The 15308-nt window shown below is 48.7% G+C and overlaps 1 protein-coding gene across 15 annotated transcripts in view; it reads left to right on the plus strand.

Annotated features, from left to right (window-relative positions):
• Positions 1-15308, plus strand: part of apc (APC regulator of WNT signaling pathway) — a 204572-nt gene that overhangs the window by 160385 nt on the left and 28879 nt on the right. For all 15 annotated transcript variants that reach the window (XM_073068354.1, XM_073068361.1, XM_073068348.1 and 12 more), the window contains 2 exons: positions 41-124; positions 8434-8541. In XM_073068354.1, the coding sequence (XP_072924455.1) occupies positions 41-124; positions 8434-8541 (192 nt within the window). The remainder of the gene's footprint in view (positions 1-40; positions 125-8433; positions 8542-15308) is intronic.

The following is a 15308-nucleotide window of genomic DNA, read 5'->3' on the forward strand; positions in this document are numbered from 1 at the left end:
AGAGAATTCCCTTTTCTAACTTCAGTTCATGTTAATGCAGATGAGAGTTGTACGGATTCAGCAAATAGAGAAGGAAATGCTCCGTTTGCGCCAACACTTACACTCCCAAGCTACAGAAACTGAGGTAAGTGGGGTTTTTTTTCAATTTGGAACTTGTCAATTTATTCAAACTGCATTATTGATTTTTGATAAAATCGATAAGTTATCAGGATCATGCAGATTTTCCGTAGCCTTCTGAGGAAATAGAGGCATTAATGTGGTCTCTAGGTTGTGGTATCAAAGTGGCTGAATCAGGTCAGTCTGGTGATATTTACACTGAAGAACTCTCAACTATCTCCAGCTCAGCACCATTGATACAGACTGGCATGTAAACACCCTACTTCCTCAAGTTGATGAGTAGCTCCTGCATTTTGCTGACATTGAGGGAGAAGTTACTTTCTTGACATCATATCACAAGGCTCCCAAGCTCATCCTCTATTGTTCATCTCATTGATGCTTGAGATTCAGCCCCCTATCTACAAACTTGTAAATGGAGTTGGACACAATTTGTCCACGCAGTTGTGATTATGTAGGGAGCACAGTAAGAGGCTAAGAACACTGCCTTCCTGTGACCTCCCTTCTGTTCTTTCTGATGGAAGGATGTTCATTGATGAAGCAGCTGAAGATGGTGGGGCCTAGGAACAACTACAACCATCTGTGCAGGATGTGACACAATCATATATTGCCTAAATGCCAGAGGCAGTCAATGTCACCACAGCTCTCAAATTTATCTCTTTGATTTGTGTTTGGACTAAAACTGCGAAAAGGCCTGAAACAGAAGTGTCAACCTAAAGTGGGAATCAGTGGGATCATAAACACAAGAGATTCTGCAGAAGCTGGAAATCCAGAGTTAACACATACAAAATGATGGAGGAACTCAGCAGGTGCTTCACCCATCACTTTCCAGCTTGTACTGCTCCTCCACCCCCCCCCCCCTCCATTTTCTTATTCTGGCTTCTTCTCTCTTCATTTCCAGTTCTGGTGAAGGGTCTCTGACTGAAACATTGACTGCTTATTCCCCTCCATAGTTGCTGCCTGAGCTGCTATGTTCCTCCAGTATGCTGTCTGTGTAGCTGTGGAATCAGTGAGCATGATAGTCATGAATAAATACAGTGTAGTAGCCACGTTGACACCTTCCACTGCTTTGCTGATGAGTCAGAGTGGACTCGACAATTAGTCACGTTGGATCTGGGCAAATTTGTCACATGGTCAAAGACAGAACAGATTTTAAGTACTGTAAGCAGAATATGGTGGGATCCGATTGCCTATGTTGTCATTTATTGATGCCATGTGGTGAACTTAGTCAAAGCTTCAGGAGTGCTGAGGAAATTAGGACAAACCCAAGGTGGACTATCCATTCTATAATTGGCGGCTGAATGTGGTTGTGAATGGTTCAGCTGTCCTTTTAAGTGTTTGCATACCTGGTCCTTTCATCCTTTCTTTAATCTGCTTTATTTTTGAGATATATGTAGTTGAGGCTTTATAAGGCATTGGTCAGACGGCAGTTGGAGTATTGTGAGCAGTTTTGGGCCCCTTATCTCAGAAAAAATGTACTGGCTGGCGAGGGTCCAGAGGAGGTTCACAGGGATCATCCTGGGAATGAAAGGGTTAATGTATGAGGAGCATTTGATAGCTCTGTGCCATTACCTGCTGGAGTTTAGAAGATTGAAGGGCATTCTCATTGAAACCTATTGAATATTAAAAGGCCTTCCCTAGATAAGAGTGGATATGAAGAGGAGGTTTCCTCTAATGGGGGAGTCTAGGACCGGGGCCACAGCTTCAGAATAGGACGTCACTTTAGAACAGAGATGAGCAGGAATTTCTTTAGCCAGAGGGTGGTGAATCTGTGGAACTCTTTGCCAAGCCATTGAATGTATTTAAAGTGGAGATTGGTAGGTTATTGATTAGTAAAGGCATCAAGGGTTACAGGGAGAAGGCAGGAGAATGGGGTTGAAAGGGATAATAAATCAGCCATGATGGATTGGTGGTGAAAGCTCCGGTGGAATGGCCAAATTCTGCTCCTATGTCTTGCGGTCTTATAGTAACAGGACCTTCTGGCCCAATAAGCCGACAGTGGTCAACTTGTACATCTTTGGAATGTGGGAAATACCCTTCTGTTAGCTGTGTAATTATCTTCCACATTCATACTCAATATTTGACTTCTGGTCAAGATGGTGCCAGCAAACCACAATTCCTTAGGTGCCATCTTTCAGATAGCCAATCTCCTAAATTATTTTACCTTCTTTATGTCTTCTACTTGTTCTTTTTGTCTTGATTGTGTTACGGAAACTGTTGGAGCCTGTGACATGCATTTTGGAATTTGATCAAATGATCTAGTGCTCTGTTGTGCCTGGAGATGACCAAGAACATGAGCTGCTTGTGGAAAAGACCAGGGATGGGGCGTGGGGTCAGGAATGACTCCATTTCCAAGCATTGAGGAAGATTGAAGCATCGAGGCAAATGCAGAGGAGATTAGCGGTCACTTTCAACAGAGGCCACGGGGGCACCGGCAGTTGTGGCATTCGGACATGGCATGGCGGGCGATCTTCACGGAAGGACTGAGTTCATGTGACCGCTCCCCTTGAATGTTGATGGGAGGAAGTTTTCGATATTCTGAGATTTATGTGATCATTGTACTGTACTTAAAAGGTTCAAAGGTTCATTTTATTATCAAAGTGTGTACGCAGAATACAGCTCTGAGATTTGTCTTTTCCAGGTAGCCGTAAAATACAGAAAACCATAGAAGTAGTTGAAGGAAAACATCATCCCCCCCCCCACATGAAAAAAAAGAAACAGAAACTCGCAAACCCCAAAACACCCTCAACACCTCCCTCACACAAAAACTAACGGATCACCCAAACCCCCAGCCTGCCAATCAGCAACAAGAAAGTATGGGTAAGAACTTTAAAAAAAACAGAATTGAAAGAGGCCAATATGAACTCCAGTCCAATCCATAAATCTCAGAATTTCAAAAACATCTCTGAAAGCATAGGGACCCAGCGGCCTCTACAAGGGCAGCGACACTAACCAGCGGTTTTTCCGAGGGCAGCGACACTAACCAGCGGTTCCTCCGAGGGCAGTGACACTAACCAGCGGTTTTTCCGAGGGCAGCGACACTAACCGGCGGTTTTTCCGAGGGCAGCGACACTAACCGGCGGTTTTTCCGAGGGCAGCGACACTAACCGGCGGTTTTTCCGAGGGCAGAGACACTAACCAGCGGTTTTTCCGAGGGCAGCGACACTAACCGGCGGTTCCTCCGAGGGCAGCGACACTAACCGGCGGTTTTTCCGAGGGCAGCGACACTAACCGGCGGTTTTTCCGAGGGCAGCGACACTAACCGGCGGTTTTTCCGAGGGCAGAGACACTAACCGGCGGTTTTTTCCGAGGGCAGCGACACTAACCGGCGGTTTTTCCGAGGGCAGAGACACTAACCGGCGGTTTTTCCGAGGGCAGCGACACTAACCGGCGGTTTTTTCCGAGGGCAGAGACACTAACCGGCGGTTTTTCCGAGGGCAGCGACACTAACCGGCGGTTTTTCCGAGGGCAGCGACACTAACCGGCGGTTTTTCCGAGGGCAGAGACACTAACCGGCGGTTTTTCCGAGGGCAGCGACACTAACCAGCGGTTCCTACAAGGGCAGCGACACTAACCAGCGGTTCCTACAAGGGCAGCGACACTAACCAGCGGTTCCTCCGAGGGCAGCGACATTAACCAGCGGTTCCTACGAGGGCAGCGACACTAACCGGCGGTTCCTACAAGGGCAGCGACACTAACCGGCGGTTTTTCCGAGGGCAGCGACACTAACCAGCGGTTCCTCCGAGGGCAGCGACACTAACCAGCGGTTCCTCCGAGGGCAGAGACACTAACCGGCGGTTTTTCCGAGGGCAGCGACATTAACCAGCGGTTCCTACAAGGGCAGCGACACTAACCAGCGGTTCCTACAAGGGCAGCGACACTAACCAGCGGTTCCTGCAAGGGCAGCGACACTAACCAGCGGTTTTTCCCAGGGCAGCGACACTAACCAGCGGTTTTTCCCAGGGCAGCGACACTAACCAGCGGTTCCTCCGAGGGCAGCGACACTAACCAGCGGTTTTTCCGAGGGCAGCGACACTAACCAGCGGTTTTTCCCAGGGCAGCGACACTAACCAGCGGTTTTTCCCAGGGCAGCGACACTAACCAGCGGTTCCTCCGAGGGCAGCGACACTAACCAGCGGTTTTTCCGAGGGCAGCGACACTAACCAGCGGTTCCTCCGGGGGCAGCGACACTAACCAGCGGTTCCTCCGAGGGCAGCGACACTAACCAGCGGTTTTTCCGAGGGCAGCGACACTAACCAGCGGTTTTTCCGAGGGCAGCGACACTAACCAGCGGTTCCTCCGAGGGCAGCGACACTAACCAGCGGTTCCTCCGAGGGCAGCGACACTAACCAGCGGTTTTTCTGAGGGCAGCGACACTAACCAGCGGTTTTTCCCAGGGCAGCGACACTAACCAGCGGTTCCTCCGAGGGCAGCGACACTAACCAGCGGTTTTTCCCAGGGCAGCGACACTAACCAGCGGTTTTTCCGAGGGCAGCGACACTAACCAGCGGTTCCTCCTAGGGCAGCGACACTAACCGGCGGTTTTTCCGAGGGCAGAGACACTAACCGGCGGTTTTTCCCAGGGCAGCGACACTAACCAGCGGTTTTTCCGAGGGCAGCGACACTAACCGGCGGTTCCTCCGAGGGCAGCGACACTAACCGGCGGTTTTTCCGAGGGCAGAGACACTAACCAGCGGTTTTTCCGAGGGCAGCGACACTAACCAGCGGTTCCTCCGAGGGCAGCGACACTAACCAGCGGTTTTTTCCCAGGGCAGCGACACTAACCAGCGGTTTTTCCGAGGGCAGCGACACTAACCGGCGGTTCCTCCGAGGGCAGCGACACTAACCGGCGGTTTTTCCGAGGGCAGAGACACTAACCGGCGGTTTTTCCGAGGGCAGAGACACTAACCGGCGGTTCCTCCGAGGGCAGCGACACTAACCGGCGGTTCCTCCGAGGGCAGCGACACTAACCGGCGGTTCCTCCGAGGGCAGCGACACTAACCAGCGGTTTTTCCGAGGGCAGCGACACTAACCGGCGGTTTTTCCGAGGGCAGAGACACTAACCGGCGGTTTTTCCGAGGGCAGAGACACTAACCGGCGGTTCCTCCGAGGGCAGCGACACTAACCGGCGGTTCCTCCGAGGGCAGCGACACTAACCGGCGGTTTTTCCCAGGGCAGAGACACCAACCGGCGGTTTTTCCCAGGGCAGCGACACTAACCAGCGGTTTTTCCCAGGGCAGCGACACTAACCAGCGGTTCCTCCTAGGGCAGCGACACTAACCAGCGGTTTTTCCGAGGGCAGCGACACTAACCGGCGGTTTTTCCCAGGGCAGCGACACTAACCAGCGGTTTTTCCCAGGGCAGCGACACTAACCAGCGGTTCCTCCTAGGGCAGCGACACTAACCAGCGGTTTTTCCGAGGGCAGCGACACTAACCAGCGGTTTTTCCCAGGGCAGCGACACTAACCAGCGGTTTTTCCCAGGGCAGCGACACTAACCAGCGGTTCCTCCTAGGGCAGCGACACTAACCAGCGGTTTTTCCGAGGGCAGAGACACTAACCAGCGGTTTTTCCCAGGGCAGCGACACTAACCAGCGGTTTTTCCGAGGGCAGCGACACTAACCAGCGGTTCCTCCTAGGGCAGCGACACTAACCAGCAGTTTTTCCGAGGGCAGCGACACTAACCAGCGGTTCCTCCTAGGGCAGCGACACTAACCAGCGGTTCCTCCTAGGGCAGCGACACTAACCAGCGGTTTTTCCGAGGGCAGCGACACTAACCAGCGGTTTTTCCGAGGGCAGCTACACTAACCAGCGGTTTTTCCGAGGGCAGCGACACTAACCAGCTGTTCCTCCGAGGGAAGTGACTATTGATCTTCTTCGGTTTTTCGATGTTTTCTTTCTAGTTGCTGATTAGTCGGTGGGCGATATGTTACTTTTTGTGAGAGGGAGGAGTTGGGAATTTGGGGTCTGATGTTCTTGCTGGTGTTTTCCTGTGTGGGCAATCTGTTTTCTGTGTATGGAAGAGGAGGGGTTGGGAATTTTGATACTATTGGTGCTGTTCTTTTCTACAAGGTGGGAGTTTGATGTTATTATCACTGTCTTTTTGCCAGAGAGGAGGGTTGGGGTTTTGAGGATTTTGATGTTCCAGCTGCTGTTTTCCATGTGGGCAATCTGTTAATCTTTTGTGCGAGGGGTGGGAGGTATTGTTTCTTTTACTTTTTCGTGCCGAGGGTGGGGGTATTGATGTCTTTTCTTCAACAACACCCATCTTTTTTTTGTATTTCATGGCTATCTGGAGAAGACAAGTATTAGAGTTGTATGTGTATACTTTCACAATAAAATGAACCTTTGAACCTTTAAATATTTTACTGCTGCAGGACTCCAAACTGGGTTTTTTTTTTATTGAGTTTGGTCTGGGGGTGGTCTGTTTGTCCTTTGTGTTGGGTCATTCACTGTCTGCTAGAGATCCAGTTTGACAACTGTATTAGTTGGGACTCTGCCTGTTGAGTCAGCAGTGATCTGTCATTCTGGTACCATTGAGGGATTGTGATGGAGGTGCACTGGTAAGGAATGATTCTCTGGTTACACCTATGTCAGAATTGTTGATTGACCAGCTTGTGAGTGTGATGTCCCAAGTGAAACATCAGTCTGTAGATGTTTGCAATAACTTTGTAAGGTTAATTGGGCTGGAAGTGCTGTGTCAATGTGTAAGTTTTTGCTAGCTGGTCCATCTCATTCTATCCTTCCTCCCTTGCAGACACTAAATGTTGTAGCATTTCAAAGAATGTTTCAGTGATCAGCTACTTTTAAGTTGGAGTCTGAGATAGGCTGGACCAGGAAAGTATAGTAAACTTCTGCCATGAGGAACGTTAGTGAACCGTGTAGGTATTTACAACAATCCTGTAGTTTTGTTGTCATCACTATAAATGTGTGGATTTTAAATTCCAAATTATCAACTGAATTTGGGGTCCCACCAAGGTAGCTGTGGATGGTTAACAAATGTCCTGTTCTGAGTTGCCAGCTTTCTTCTGTGTCTCTGATTCAATGGTAGTTGAGGAATTAAAAAGAAGATTGTTCATCTGGCAGGGTAAATGATTAGCTGCACTATTGCCATATGTAGCAATTTTGAGTTAAACTTAGAACATTGCATACAAAAGTGTGTCGGGTCTCTAATCTATTCACTTTGCCGCCTTATTTTAGCCAGATCCACCAAAAATTGGATCATTTGGTTTTCTGCCCTGTTATTTCCATTCCCTTTCTGCTCTTGTTGCCACTTGTCTTCAAATGTAAAATTGATCTACTTTACAATTCTTGTAGGTGTATAATTTGCTTACAGAAATACAGCAGATCTGATGTATTTTGGAGGTTGCATTTCCAGCATGCTTTGTGCAACTGTAAAATAATGGAAAACACTGGGGATTTTAATACTAGTATCAGTTACATGAGCAGCTTTAGGACTTAGTACTCCATCTATTAAGTGTTCAAATTCATTTTCCCTCAAATTGGAAAGACGTGCATTAAAATAGCTTTTTTTTTCAGGAACGTAGCATGTACCAAGAACCACTAAACTGCTTGTATTTGCTGCTGTTGTAATTTTTGAACTCCTCTTGAGGCTTTGGTTTAATGTCAGATCAAATAAGTGACTTCTCTGACACTGGAGCACTTACTCAGCACCGAAGCTTCCGCCCTAGATTATGTGCTGTTGTCTCTGAAGTAGGACTCGAGCTACTATTCAACTGTGGCAGACTGAATAATTAGTGAATGCTTTTATTTCTGAGGTGGATTTTTTTTTCATTTTAGCTTTTTTAAAAATCTGATGCACACATGTTCCTGTTAAATGCCCTCTTCCATAAGAGTATATATTTTCAATGAAAGTCTGTTCTGAAATACATATGCTAGATAAGAGAAGTGCTTATGCCTGCCAGAGCTTTTTTTAAATATTTTTATGTCATCTAATTAATGTGGAGGAGCTTATTGGCCATAAAATTTTCAATGCCTGTCATGTGATCAAATGCTACCAGAGCTGGTTCGTACATTTTCATCCACCCCCACAGGATTTTTCCCTTGTCATTTTAACAGCACAGTCAGAATAGGTCTGTGGATTTCTGAGCACATCCTTTGTGTCTGTATTGTGATACACTGCAAGGTCTCAGTGGACGTGCTGTTCTCTGATCATGTCATGCCACTGAGGGGGATGGTGCTTGCTGCTGTTCATTAAAACTAAAGAGTAAGGAGAGGAGAGATGCAGCATGGAAGCATAGCAGACAAAAAAAATCTATCTCTTTCCTTGATGTTCTAAATTCCGATGTACTTTCAACAGAAATCATCACAAACTAAGCAAGAACAAGCAGTGCCACATGATGCAGATGGACCGAGTGATTGTCTGGAAACAACAGAAGCCAGCGTGAGCACGGCAGGGAGTGGGCAGGTGAGGACATTTTCAGTCTTGCACAGAATAAGAGAAATCAGTGGCTAATTTTTTTCAGCAAGATGAAATGTTGTAATCTTTCATTTAACTAACATTGTACACTTTTGTGTCCTATAAATGGCCTTGATGATTTGATGTAATTCTCCATTCATTAAATTGCTTGGTTGAATAAATTTTACACTATGTCATCACAAGGAATTTCAGGAAGATCTATATTTTTGTATAAATTTAAAAGATTCAGCATTGGAACTATAGACATTGATGGTGTTCTAACTCATGATTAATTGTTACCCGAGATGAAGAATGATATCCAAAGCAAAAATTTGAAGTGTATGCTGTTTTTTCTAATGTTGAATTTAACAGGAGTACCATTATTTAATCTTTGATTCTAAAAGTGCCTTCTTGTTCAATAATCCAAGGAACTTTGAACATTTTATAAAATGAAAATGCAAAGTAAACATGCAATTTGGATTGTGAAATGCAGTAAAATTCCTTGAAATAACTTTTACTTTCCAACTAAAACAAAATGTAGATGAATAAGAAAACCCATGCTTTGTTTCCTGGATACTTTGTAACTTAGATCAACAGCTGTCACAGTTCATGCGTAAGTTTATTTAAGTAAAATGTTTCCTTATGAAAAATGAACAATCTAATTGAGGTGATGAGTATGCACTTACTACTTTGTTGACCAATGTAGACATTTCATTTTGCACCATCCCTATAGAATTGGGGTCTTTCATTGTTTTCACCCTGACACAAGCAATGTTAATGAAGTAGTATGAAAGCAATGGTAAATGAAACTTCCATTGTTGGTTTGGAACATATGCTATTTTCTGCAGCATAGCGTCTAGGGCTCCATATACAGTGGATTCTGGTTAATTGGACCATCGGTAAATCAGGGCAGCTGCTTATTTGGGACTACTCATAAAAAAAACTCATCAAAAAAAAATAGTGGAGATTCCCTTTGTTTGTTAGGATACTATGCCGCTTAATTGGGACAGGAGACTTGCCAAACAGCTTCTAACTAGCATCAGTCACGTGCACTTGTGTGGCAGTTAGACACAACACCATGCTCAGAACGAACAGTGTTTAAATAGTGTCAGTTGCGTGTGCTGGTGTAATATTATCCATTTGGGCCGATGGACACTGATTCAAAAAGCAGTAATTTTTGATCATTATGTTTTTTATTGATTTTATAATATTTTGGACCCTCAACAAGATGCCACAAGAAATTTGCCACTAGCCAAATAAAAACAATTACTCTACTGGCCAAATTAAAAGCCACTATCTGTTGTTGGATTGTGACACTATTTTATGCAGGAAGGCAATCAAGGCAGTCCATTATCTGCACTAGGTGTCTGCACTGATTTTGTTTATTTATAGTCAATCAAAAGAGCACAACAGCGTACACTGAATGAATTCCTATGTCGATGACTATTAGAAACTAATACACAGTTTTATAGTACTGTAGTAGTATTGGTAGTGCTGTGGCGACCCACTTTCTGTGCAGGTGAAGTGGCTCACAAATAGCCAGCGCGCGGGGTGAGACTTTGGTAATGCACCTCTGACGTCATTTCCGCCCGGAGAGGGCGGGCGCTAGGGATTAAATGCCAGCGCCGTGAAGGTTGAATAAACTAGTCTCGAAACGACTTACCGACTCTAGCTCGTCTCTAGCTCTGTATGTAGTACATCGCTATATTGGTGACCCCGACGGTCCAAACGGGATTTGGACCAAAGATGACCGACTCTTCATCTGTTCACGCAGTTTCGCTAAAACTGCTGACTTTCTGGATGCTGCGACCACGCGTGGGTTTAGCCAAGCAGAAGCCCAGTTCCAGATTCGGCAGATATCCTCTGATTCCACGTGTTACTACCACGTGGTGAGCGCACTTGACCAGGAGATGGCCACCCATATTGCGGATTTCATACAGTCGCCCCCGGAAGAAGGCAAATATGAAGCATTCAAAGTGCTGCTCATTGGCACCTTTGGCCTCTCACGGCGTGAGCGTGGTGCCCGCCTACTTCACCTGGACAGATTGAGAGACAGACTGCCATCAGCATTAATGAATGAGATGCTGGCCCTGGCTGATGGACACAAGCCCTGCCTCATGTTTGAGCAAGCGTTCCTAGAGCAACTGCCCGAGGACATACATCTGCTGCTGGCCGACGCAGATTTCAGCGACCCCGGAAGGTGACGGCCCGGGCAGACATACTGTGGAAAGCCAAGAGGGAGAGCGTGGTGTCAGTCGGTCAGATTACCAGGCCACGCGCCCAACAGCGGACCAGACCAGACCAGGCAGGGGGGCGCACACAACACAGAGGCAAGAGTGAGGAGGACAGGGATCAGTGGTGTTTCTACCACCAGCGGTGGGGCACAAAAGTCTGCTGTTGTCACCGGCCCTGCAAGGGCCAGGGCCAGCTGGTGCTAATGACTATGGCGGCTGGCCACCAGGACAGCCTCTTGTATGTCTGGGACAAACAGTCGGGACGCTGCTTCTTGGTCGACACCGGAGCGGAAATCAGCGTCTTGCCCCCGACGGGGTATGACACCCGCAACAGGAAGCCAGGACCCACCCTGAGGGCCGCAAATGGCAGCACGATACGGACCTATGGCACCTGCACAGTGCAGCTGCAGTTCGGCGCCAGCTGGTTCACGTGGGACTTCACACTGGCCGCCGTGGCCCAACCACTCCTGGGGGCGGACTTCTTGCGAGCTCACAGCCTGCTGGTCGATTTGTAAGGGAAAAGACTGGTAGACGCCGAGACTTTCCAGACGTTCTCCCTGGGTGAAGCCAGGTTGCCAGCCCCACACCTGGACTCATCACGCTGTCGGACAACGAATTCACCAGAATCCTGGTGGACTTTCCATCGATTCTGGCACCGCAGTTCACAGCAGCCATGCCCAGACTCGGGGTTCAGCACCACATCCCGACCAAGGGACCATCCCTCCACGCCCGCGCACGAAGGCTCCCCCCAGAAAAGCTCCGCCTGGCGAAGGAGGAGTTCAAGAGGATGGAGGAAATGGGGATCGTACGGAGGTCCGACAGCCCTGCACATGGTGCCCAAAGCAGTTGGGGGTTGGAGACCATGCGGTGACTACCGCAGACTGAATGAGGCTACAACTCCAGACCGCTACCCCGTGCCGCACATACAGGACTTTGCCGCAAACCTGCACGGGGCAAAAATATTTTCCAAAGTAGACCTCGTTTGGGGATACCATCAAATCCCGGTGCACCCTAGAAGCCATCACCAAAACAGCACTCATCACCCCATTCAGCCTGTTCGAGTTCCTCCGAATGCCGTTTGGCCTGAAGAGTGCCGCACAGACGTTCCAGCGGCTAATGGGTGCAGTGGGATGCGACCCGGACTTTGCATTCATCTAATTGGACGACATCCTACTACAGCAGTAGTCGCCAGGAGCATCTGTCCCACCTCCGCCAGCTCTACTCCCACCTAAGTGATTTCGGCCTCACGATCAACCCGGCCAAATGCCAGTTCGGTTTCGATACCATCGACTTCCTGGGCCACAGGATTACCAAAGACGGGGCAACACCTCTGCCCGCCAAGGTAGACGCGATCTGCCACTTTGCCCAGCCCAACACAGTCAAAGGCCTACAGGAGTTCATTGGTATGGTGAACTTCTACCACCGTTTCCTCCCCTCAGCAGCCCGTATCATGCACCCTTTGTACACCCTGATGTCGGGTAAAGGCAAGGACATTACTTGGGACAAGGAGGCCGCGGCCGCTTTCGTTAAAGCCAAGGAAGCCTTGGAAGATGCCGCGATGCTGGTGCACCCCAGAACGGACGTTCCGACCGCACTCACGGTGGACGCATCTGACACAGCAGTCGGTGGGGTGCTGGAACAGCTCATCGAGGGGCACTGGCAACCCTTGGCGTTCTTCAGCAAGCACCTACGACCACCCAAACTCAAGTACAGTGCTTTCGACTGGGAGCTGTTGGCACGGTATCTGGCAATCCAGCATTTCAGGTACTTCTTAGAAGGCAGGCCATTCACCGCATTCACAGACCACAAACCGTTGACCTTCGCGTTCACGAAGGTGTCCGATCCCTGGTCGGCTCGCCAGCAGTGACATCTGTCCTACATCTCCGAGTACACGACGGACATCCAGCATGTCTCGGGAAAGGACAACGTTGTGGCGGACGCACTCTCCAGACCAGCTGTCCAGGCCCTGTCCCAGGGGGTGGACTATGCAGTACTGGCGGAGGCTCAGCAGGCAGACGACGAGATGCCCAGCTACAGGACCGCAGTCTCGGGTTTGCAGCTGCAGGACTTTCTCGTAGGCCCAGGTGAGAGGACCCTCCTGTGCGATGTGGCTACCGGCCAACCTCGCCCCATCGTCCCGGCAGCCTGGAGACGGCGAGTTTTCGACTCCATACACGGTTTGGCACACCCATCTATCAAGACAACCGTCCGGCTGGTCTCCAGCAAGTTCGCATGGCACGGACTTCGCAAGCAGGTCAGTGAATGGGCCAGAACGTGCGCGCGGTGCCAAACAGCCAAGGTGCAGTGGCACACTAAAGCCCCGCTGCAGCAGTTCGAACCCACCCACCGGAGGTTCGACCACATTCATGTGGATATCGTGGGCTTCCTGCCAATGTCCCGAGGAGTGCGGTACCTCCTAAGTATGGTAGACCGGTTCACGAGGTGGCCAGAGGCGGTCCCGCTCACCGACACATCTGCCGATTCCTGCGCCCGAGCACTGATTGCAACCTGGGTAGCACGCTTCAGGGTACCGGCCCACATTACCTCCGACAGAGACGCCTCCAGCCTGTGGTCGGCTGTGGCCAGCCTGTTGGGAACACAACTACACCACACTCCTGCCTACCACCCACAGTCGAACGGACTAGTGGAACGCTTCCACCGTCACTTGAAGTCGGCTCTCATGGCCCGCCTGAGAGGACCTAACTGGGTGGACGAGCTTCCCTGGGTCCTGCTTGGAATTCGTACAGCGCCCAAAGAGGATCTGCACGCCTCGTCGGCCGAGTTGGTGTGCGGTGCACCCCTGGCCGTCCCAGGAGAGTTCATACCAGCCCCAAGGGGGCAAGAGGAAGAACCCGCAGCAGCCCTGGACAGACTACGCGAGAAGCTCGGCAACCTGGCCCCCGTACCAACTTCACAGCACGGACGGGCCCTGACCCATGTACCCAAAGACCTGCAGAACTGTAAGTTTGTGTTTGTACGAAGGGGTGGACATCAGGCACCGCTACAGCGGCCGTACGAGGGGCCGTTCAAGGTGATCAACAACAACGGGTCCACGTATGTTCTGGACATTGGGGAGGAAGAGGAGGTTTTCACGGTGGACCGACTCAAACCAGCCCATGTGGACTTGGCGCAGCTGGTCGAGGTTCAGGCACCGCGGCGCAGAGGCAAACCTCCCAAACAGAGGCTGATCCAGACTGTGGACATTGGGAGGTGTATTGCCGGTTCTAGGGGTGGGGGGGTGGGTTATGTGGCGACCCACTTTCTGTGCAGGCGAACCGGCTCACAAATAGCCAGCGTGCGGGGGGAGACTTTGGTAATGCACCTCTGATGTCACTTGCGCCCGGAGAGTGCGAGCACTAGGGATTAAATGCCAGTGCCGCGAAGTTTGAATAAACTAGCCTCGAAACGACTTACTGGCTGCGTGTTGACTCTAGCTCTGTATGTAGTACATCGCTACAGTGCTTTAATTTATTCTGTATTTCATTTAAAACTAATTTGTTATTCAATTGAAGCATAATTTGTCTTTTTTTATACTTTTAACTGTTTCCATGGAACTTCAGCTTTTCCTACAGCATTTCCTGCACTTAGGCCATTTTGTTTCAATGTTGCCACTGTCCCTTTTATTCCATAATCTTTAATTTTGATGATAGACTTAATTAACACTTGATCAAAGGCCATTAGAAATCTCTATGTACAATGTGTACTGCAGCAATCTGTACCTCTTCAAAAAATATAAGCTAAATAAGCACAATTTGTTACTTGGTTTTTCTTTATTAATGTGTTTGTCCCTGATTATCATTTCCAACAGCTTTGTTGCCAGTAAGATTACATGGACTAACGTGAAGGTGCTGGGCACGTTGGGTCAGATTATACTGGTCTCTTGTTATGGTTTCCACAGGAACTGCCAATTAACTGACTGTTCAGTTGATCTCTGACATCAGAGCCTGCGTGATTCATTGCAAAAGTCAGAGATCAGATCAGTCACAATATTACTAAGTTATGGAACTGACTTGAGAAGCAACCTGATCACCTGAACTCTGGCCTCGTCAGCAATGTTCTCTCAAGGTGTGCGCGTGCGCACAAGTGAATTTAAACTGCACACCAAAGCTTGTCACTCTCTACCTCGTTGGCATGTTAAGTATATTTCACAATCATACACAATCACATTTCCTTTTCTGGTTTCTGATGCAGGTGGTATTGACGGCATGGAATTTGAAACAATTTGTCTGCAGGTTTTAGAACTGGCTTATTTATACTGATTTTATTGAAGAAATTGTTGATTCACTGTGTCGAAATTTAAAGAAGCAAATGCCGTGAACTACTAGTTCATTTAAAGAGAATGGCTTAATGAGACAGTAGAAACCGCTACACTGCAAAATTATGAGGTCAGGAAAGTGCAGCTACAAGAAATACTTATGTACAATACAGAAACTAGTGTTACCTGCATGTATTGTTGCAATGCAGAGGTTGCTGGAGAATTTGCAAGTGGGAAAAAGTGGAGTGATTTTTGGAAACTTTTAAAGCGTCATTTGGCATGCAAAT

Source organism: Hemitrygon akajei, chromosome 2, assembly GCF_048418815.1.
Source record: "Hemitrygon akajei chromosome 2, sHemAka1.3, whole genome shotgun sequence".
Lineage (NCBI taxonomy): Eukaryota > Metazoa > Chordata > Chondrichthyes > Myliobatiformes > Dasyatidae > Hemitrygon > Hemitrygon akajei.